The sequence below is a fragment of the Microtus ochrogaster genome, unplaced genomic scaffold (assembly GCF_000317375.1).
Source record: "Microtus ochrogaster isolate Prairie Vole_2 unplaced genomic scaffold, MicOch1.0 UNK2, whole genome shotgun sequence".
Taxonomy (NCBI): domain Eukaryota; kingdom Metazoa; phylum Chordata; class Mammalia; order Rodentia; family Cricetidae; genus Microtus; species Microtus ochrogaster.
Window position 1 is genome coordinate 6,490,200 of NW_004949100.1, and position 8,560 is coordinate 6,498,759.

Here is an 8,560-nt window from a genome sequence, read left to right on the forward strand (position 1 = left end):
GATTCGTTTCAGGCCATAGTGGATGCTGGAGGTCATACGGGTTAGATCTGGATGAGATGGACATTAGTTGGATTCCTAACCTGTTGTGTCAGGATACATTTGCATGAGGGAAATATTTTGTACATATTTTCATTTGTACATGATTTTCATGTATTTAAAAACAGCACATTGGAAAGCTTCACAGTTCAGCATTTGGCGATAGGCATTAGTATTTCAGTGTTCTGGTTCACTTGGAGCTTTGAAATTTATTTTTTACATTGACTTTACAGCCTTTTTTTTTTTTTTTTTTTTTTTTTTTTTTTTTTAGTAGTGGCTTACAGGATTGTTGGTTTAGACCCCAGGAAAGGTACTTTATGAGCATGAAAGCTTAGAAACGATTTCTTTTTAATGACTCACTGAGAAGACTAAACTTCCCTTCAGGGATGAGTTCTTTCATCTGAAAAACATTTACATAGGAAATTGATCAAACATTGTTTCAGGATGATAAAGCTTATCAAAGGTTAAGAAGTATAATTTAATTCAGCAGATATTTTTTCACTGGTTTTCTGAAGAATCCAAAGAATTAATCTCATTTTACCCTTTAGTTTTTAAACTAGTGGGAGGAGAGTTCCTACGTAGATGAAATACAGTTGTTGAAATTGAGAGAGAGGCAGTCAGCCGCGTGAGGGCTGGAGGAACGCAGAGAACAGTATTTAAAAATATATATTTTAATTACCCAGGAATTTTCCTTTGCCGAGTATTTTTAGTTCTACCTGATGGCCCACATCTTTTCTGGTGAAAGATTAGAAACAAAAGTCACCTCCTACTTGAGGGGAAATGACTCTCGTCTGCCTGGGCGCTTCATATTCGTGGATACCTAATTAGTCTGACTAAGGGCAAGGAACTGCTTTAGAAGCACAGAGTGGCTAGTTTTTTGTTTGTTTTGCCTAAAAACATCTACGAAGAATGAATTCCCTTTGACTACTTCATAAAGAAGCAGGTGGGCTACTGGACAGGGGAGCCAGCTGAAGAGCTGGGTGCACCAAAGGACGACAGCCTTTCACTGACATTTTAGGTGTTTTTGTTTGAAGTTAGTTTGGGACCTTAATAAAGAACCAATCCAGTGGCATCTTTTTGTCAGGAGCTTTGAGAACTGGTGCTTCATGTCAACTCTGAGCACTTGTTGAGGTTGAGAAATCGTCCATTGTAGGATCCACTCTGCCTGTCCCTCAGTCTCCACAGCAAGGTCACGCTCCATGCTTTGCTCCAGCACATGGATGCCCTCTGGTCCCCGAATAAGACCCCTTGGTGCTTGTGACCAGCACTGTGGCCTTGCAGAACTATGGGGGCTGTTCCAGTTCTGTAATTGGAAATTTGTTTACAGAGAATCTCTATCCTGCTGACCTACAGGATAAGGGATTCTAATCTTTTATCTCGAAGAAGAGTTGTCATCTGAACATAGTTGATGATCCCTGCGGTCCCGAACCTCACACCAGCCTTCTTACTGTCCTCATCTTCATTATGAAAATAACTGCTCAGACTTGGCTGAAACATTGTTGTTTTCAGAGAGGCAGTGGCAGAGGAGTGCAGAACAAAGGGGCAGCCAGGAACACAACATACAGCCCACCGCTAACACTCTCGCCTCCCTGCCCAGGGCCGCGTTAAACAGTTCAAGTACATTTTAAAAACCAGATCCTGGGGACTGAGCCCACCACCCCGTGCAGTCTGTACCGCTGAGACGCATCCCTAGTCCCAGTTAAAGTCCGCTTATGTGGTGAGGGCACCAAAATCTTTTCATGGAAAAGTCCTGGGAGGGTTTTCTGTAGTAAATTAAAAAAAAAAGCCAGTGAGCCCAAATCCCTATCACTTCACAGATATGTAAATGCTATTTTCCATGATTCCTTCGATGGTTTCTCTTTTCCCCTTTTCTTATTAGAAGCAAATCTGGTCTTGCGTCTGTTTCAGAAGTGAATACCCGCAAGTCCGTGGTAGGGAGGGCGGTTATTGTTAGGGACCTAATTATCTATCATACTAGGCAATAGTGCAGGTGGTGTCCCCTTAACATTGGTTTCAGTTCTGGTAGTTTGGGGCTTTTATCTTTATTATATTGATTAGAATGACTTTTCAACATGGACAAGGAAACAGATAAATTTACTGTAATAAACCTTAGAGCTACCTTACTTCCTTTGTCACAACAGTCTATGTAGAACTTTCTAGTAAAGAACCTTGGTATGCGACTATTGAATCTGTTCAACAGAGCAGAGAAACCTCCCATTCTATTGCAGGTTCAGAAGTCTTTGGTTTCGCTAGTATTGGCTGTCCTGGAATTCAGCTTTGTAGACCAGGCTGGCCTTGAATCCACAGAGATCTGCCTGCCTCTGCCCCTCGGGTAAAGGCGTGTACTAGCACTGCCTGGAGAGAGGTCATCTTTAAAATCTGTTCATCAGAGATTCTTACTGAGGATGTTTTTGAAAAGTTGTCCAGAGAAGTGTTCTTGAGCCCAGTGGAAGAAACCTCATTAAGGTTACGTCTGGAGATGGAACAGCCCTCAGAGTCTCCTAGATGAGGCTCTGTCTAGCTACAGAGTACTCTGCGCCTCACACAGTCTAGGCTTTAAGGGCCTCTGAGTCCATTAGCTATCCCATTCTCATGAGAGACTGTAGAATCTGAGTGAATTTGAACACGTATGTGCTCTCACTTCTTGAATCACTGAAAGGGTGTAACAGTGTTTGCTAATGGAGACTTAAGTGGAACATTAAAGAAAGTGCAGGCCAGGGCTCTTCATGTGGAGCCCATTGCTCAGCTTCTAACTTTCGCAGTTGCTGTGAGAGTTGGAGGAGAGAAGTACCTAGCTCTAGAGCAGACTTCTGGAGGCCCCATGAAGCCTCATCTCTTCCGGGTAGGTGTTTTTTGCTAAGGTTTAGACAGTATGCTAGTAGCTTTATCAGCATGGGGCATGTGTGTGTTTAGCTTGGACATATTTTTCAGAACTTAGGGATTCTTCAGCCGTCCCTTCTAGCTCTGAGGCAGGGAAGAAAGTGCACACTGGGAGATAAAGCAGAAAGGTTTCCACACCGCATAGCCTCGCCACTGTTTTCGCTTTGCCTTTCTGCAGTTTGACGCTAGCAGCCGAGGGCTTAAAAATACAGCGGATGCTGAAAGAGCTTAACTAAGTATTTCAAATTGGTGGTATTGGAAAGAGATTCTTTAGAAATCCAATTACTTTGGAAAGCTCTATCCTGTTGAAATATAACTTGGAGGAAGTCAGTTTGCTTTCCCAGAAGTACTGACCGTAGTGTTTCTGGCTGAGGAAAAAAGGCTCAAGTCTGCTCCCAGGCCAGAAATGGGGTACCAGCTTCCTCTACGATGTTTTACTTGAACAGTGTTGACACTTGAACAAATCCCATAGAAACTGCCCCAAGTGGGGGGATAGTTGTCCTTGCTTTTATAGTAAGCCTTGGCCCTGGTAACTGCCCTTCCAGACACTGGTAGTATTCTTGGCTGAATAGGCTATAGATGCCCATAAATTGAGAGCAAAACCCCAAATGTTTTAGGAACTTTAATGGCTACTGTGTGTCAACCAATCAGTAAAGTCAACTTTACAAAATATTGGTGCAGTTTATTGCTTTGCAGCCAGTAAAAACAGTGAACAAAAAGAGTCCAGTGTCCCCTGCTTCTCAAGTAAACTCTGAAAATTTAGTTCTCTGTGTGTAATTATTAAATTCAAAAGGCTTCAATGATCCTTCTGAAACTGGGGACTCCTGAGGAAGTTTTTTTTTTTTTTTTGCCTTGATTTAAACATCAGAATTAGATCTCTCCCCCGCCGAATAACAGGAAAGTCATGCTTGTTACTCTTATTTTCACTCGACATTTCTATGTGGAATTCTTTCTTCTGTTGGATTCACATCTCTGAGCCCGATAGTTAGAGTTACCACGAGTGTTGAGTTCTCTGTGAATCCAGCATTGTGAGAGTGTAAAGGGAAGAGAAATGACTTCTCTGCGTAAAAGCCTGAGTGTTAGCGTAACTTTCTCGGCTGAGTTTACTATGAGGGAGCAAAGTACAGTTTCAAATTCACCCATCCCAAAGATGCGTGTGCGCGTGCGTGCGTGCGTGCGTGCGTGCGTGCGTGTGTGTGTGTGTGTGTGTGCGCGCACCTGTGCTGGAGGAGAAATCTAGAATAGAGATGTGTGTTTGACTTGACAGTTTTCAAAGAGCATGTATGTAGTTTAGACTAGTTTCAAACTCGTAATCCCCCTGCCTCAGCCTCCCCACTACTGGGGTTACAGGAATTTACCACCAGGCCTGGCTGAGATGGGCATTTTAAAAACCAGAATGCTGGGAACTAAAAAGAGAGTGAGTCGTAAGTGTGTCTTCCATCAGAGGCAGATGGGGGAGCAGAGAGTAGGTTAAGGTGAATGTCCTCTAAGTAAAGGTGCGATGCCTTCGGCCCAGTTTCATGCCATCCATTCTGGCCTTTGCTTCTTTGTCCCTCGAGACTTTAGGGTCAGAATAGCAACTGGACCAGTGAAGGGTACACTGGCCACGTGCTGTGGAAGCTGCAGGGTGTGGACATTAACATTCAACTGAGCAGTCGCAGCTTCTGGAAGATGATGCCTCTAAGTTAGACAAGGGCTGTGGAGTTGCTGGCAGAACTACTCCAAGTTTCTTCCCTTTCAGCCCAAGCTGGTCTTTATTAGCAATCTTTCTGCCTCAGGTCTGCTAGACGAAAACCCTTTTAGAAGAAGTTGGGGGGAAATTATCCATGAAAATGCCAGCGAAACAAATAATAAATAAATGCAGTCAGTCTTGGCCAGGTTTAGTGTTCAAAGGCTTGGAATTTGGGGGTTTGCATAGGAAGATACTTTATCTTAAGTGGGATCAATTCTAAAATAGCAAATTAAAATTGTATTATAAATATGAAGTAAATTTGGAAGTTAAGTGGCTGGTAAATTTGGGGGAAACCTGAGGAATCATACAAGCTGTATACAAAGGACTGGGAAAAAAATAACTGAAATTGGGTCAGGTTTTTAGGTATCAACCGAGATCCCCAAGGCCTGGCCGTTTTGTCTTAATTGTTGTATTCCACAAGTTTTTTGTGGCCTGAACAATTGCCACATTGTTCCTGGGATAAATTTGGGGTGAAGGTTGAGACAGGGTCTTTTTATATATAGCCTGGGCTGTCCCAGAACTCACTATGTAGACCAGGCTGGCCTGGAATTTACCAGCCTCTGCCTCCTGAGTGCTGGGATTAAAGGTGTGTGCCACCTTGCAGAACACATTTGATAACCTTAGTGGAACAACACTTGAGGCACAAGTTCAATAAACATGTGTCCCAGCAAATGGTAGGGTGTAGACAAGGGCTCAGTGTGGTCCCTCCTTGCCTGCCATGCTGAAGGACACAGGTTCGAGTCTCAGCACTCAAAACAAAACAACAAACCTAAATGGTCTGACCCACTGGGTAATGGTGGTGCTCCCAGCACTAGGGAGGCAGAGGCAGGGAGATTTCTGAGTTTGAGGCCAGTGAGTTCCAGGACAGCCGGGGCTGCATAGAGAAACCACAGCCCCCCCCCCCACACACACACACAGAAGAAAAGGTCTGACTACTTACCAGTGCAAATTTATCAGTACCAGATTCTGATTTGTTTAAAGAATGTATTAAATACCAAAATCTTTTCTGGCTTGTTTTGCTTCATCCTGCACAAAGCATATGCCAAGGTGTGTGCTCGTGTGGACATGAAGACAGCAGACTGAGGATATCAGTGTGTTAGCACACACCTGTAGTCCAGGCACTTGGGAGGTGGAGGCGGAAGCTTCAGGAGCTCCGGGTTATCCCCACCTAAGTAATTGGAAACCTATGGAGATACTTCTAAAAAAGACACAGGCTGTGGGTCCCGGCTCTACACTGAGAACCCAGGAGCAGGGGTAGGCTAAAGGGCGGCACATGAGCTTCGTGGCGAAGGTGTGGTCTGAGCAGCAGGTGCCCTCACTGCCATATGCCTTTATTTTTGTTTGATCACAGAGAACCTTTATTTGTAAGATGACATTATCCAAAGGCACACGCTCACTTTAAAAATGCATTGGTTAGCTACAGAGAAACCCTGTCTTGAAAAACTGAAGGAAAAAAGAAAAAGAAAAAAAGGATGTATTGATTTAGGGTTACCCCAAATAGAGACACTGATTTATTTTGCATTTGCCTAAGATTTCCATTTTTCAGCCTCCCTCCTCTTCACCTCCATCTCAGTAATTAATGTGTTGCTAGATTGCTTCCCACTTGCTATGTAGACCAGGCTGGCACTGAGAACTGTAAAAGGCGAGGTAGCCCACGCCCAGTTGATTCTCCAGCTTTTGAAAGACATAGGTTGTCCTTATCTTGAGGGTTACAGGTGGCATCCTCCATGGAAGGACTTGAGGATGCTCTGAGGGGGCAGCGCCCTTCAGTTCTCAGGGGCGTTCAGAGCGCGGGCTTTGCACTGGGTCTTATGGCAGCCCCTCACCTTGCCTTGTCTCTTCCTTGCCGCAGGTGAGAAGCCCTACAAGTGCACCTGGGAGGGCTGCGACTGGAGGTTTGCGCGGTCGGACGAGCTGACCCGCCACTACAGGAAGCACACGGGTGCCAAGCCGTTCCAGTGCGGGGTGTGCAACCGCAGCTTCTCCCGCTCCGACCACCTGGCGCTGCACATGAAGCGACACCAGAACTGAGCGCTGTGCTGACCACCCAACGCCTCGCAGTCTGCTCTGCCACCCTTTAAACCGCAGACCTAACTTCATATATAAAAAGAGGAAAAGAAAAGAAAAGAAAAAAAACAAAAGAACTGGAAATGTATATTTTGTATATTTGAGGCCACAGGGAATACATTGTATTCATACCAAAGTGTTTGGTTATTTTGAGAACCTGGAAGCTTGCTGTCATGCTCACTGCTGGCTTTAGTCCAGCAAACTTCATCTCCAGACAGGCAGCCACATCTCAGCATGGGGAACCGGTGGGGGCGCACGGGGTGCGTATGCTGTTTCTATGCCGACTGCACACGCTATCATTGATGACATTGTTTAGTATAAACAAACCAGTTGACAGGCATCCGACAGATTGTCAAGATTTTACTTGACATGGACTTGTTTTTTTTTTTTTTTCTTCAAGATTAGATTATTTCCATAGCGGAGGTACGCAGTGTACCTGGCAATTCACAAATAGCCATTGAACAAATGTGTTTTGTTTTTGTTTTGTTTTTTTATATGAGTTGCCTATATTTGCTATTCAAAATTTTGTAAATACGCAAATCAGCTTTATAGGTTTATTACAAGTTTTTAAGGATTGTTTGGGGGGGGATATCACACTTCTTTTGAAAATAACTATGAATACATGTAAAGGTAGACTTTGTGGTTAAGATACCTCTCAAAAAAGTTACCAAATCCATTGCTTTGGGGAGGGAATAATCATTCGAATGAGTAAAATGCAAATTTCGCTCTCTGATTGAAATAAGATTGTTTATTTTAAATATGAAAGTTTTTTATATGAATTTAAACTGAAGAGCTTAAAGATAGAATGCACAGACATTAAAGGTCTTACCATAATTTAAACAGTATCATTGAAGAGGGAGAGGGCTGGTGTGGTTGTCACATGTGTCCTTGTTGACCTTCGGGCTCTGTTTGCACTCATGAAAGCATTGACTCTGGTGCAGTTCATGTTGACTGGGATGTTTGCTCCTGCAGTACTGTTGGTTAAATGACAATTTATGTGGATTTTTGCATGTAATAGCCAGTGAGACACAGTAATTTTTATTGAAATTACAGTGCTGTGTAGTTAATCTGTTAATACTGACTTGGTGTCTGCTTTTAATATCAGTGATAGGTTGAAAGCTTACCAATATGCAATCTCATAGGAATGTGACGTTGATGCTGTTAACCAAAGGGCAGAAATCATAAGCAAAATGCCAAAAGCGGTCTTAATTGAAATTTTAATTCTTGTTTTTAAAATATTGTTTATCATTATTTATTTTGTGGTAATATAGTAAGTTTTTTTAGAAAACAATTTTCATAACTTGATAAATTATAGTTTTGTTTGTTAGAAAAGTTGCTTCACTGTGTAAATAGGTGACAAACGGTGTAAATAGTTTTGTAAGAGGCTTCAAGATGTTTATACGTGGACACACCTACATCAAAAGCGTAAATCGGCTGCTGTTTTGCTTTTTTGTCCCTTATTTTTGTATTGTGGTCATTTCCTATGCAAATATCGGAGCAAACAGCTGTATAGTTGTAGAATTTTTTGAGAGAATGAGATGTTTATATATTAACGACAATTTTTTTTGAAAATAAAAAGTGCCTAAAAGATTTCCGTGGTGCCTTCTTTACCTTCCATAGCAGAGAATGAGCATTATAATCCTGGAAAGATTTAGAGAAAGCCCGGAGACCTGTTTGCACAGCAGACACTGGCCTGTAATCCTAGTCTCTCAGGGCTGAATTCAAGGACATAGTGAGGTGTCCGCAAAGGAAAAACCCTTTGGATCACACCGCCTTGAAGATGTAGCAGGAGTTATTTAGGAATTGAAGTTTAGACTGGGTGTGTATCTTGGTTGGTAGAGTGGA

General features: G+C 42.9%; 1 protein-coding gene across 1 annotated transcript in view; it reads left to right on the forward strand.

Moving 5' to 3' along the window:
- The window catches only part of Klf5 (Kruppel like factor 5), a 17,402-nt gene extending 9,110 nt beyond the window's left edge, over positions 1 to 8,292 (forward strand). Inside the window, exon 4 of the mRNA XM_005365357.3 lies at positions 6,501 to 8,292. Within this exon, the coding sequence (XP_005365414.1) occupies positions 6,501 to 6,679 (179 nt within the window). The 3' untranslated portion in view covers positions 6,680 to 8,292. The remainder of the gene's footprint in view (positions 1 to 6,500) is intronic.
- Positions 8,293 to 8,560: the final 268 nt, after the last annotated feature.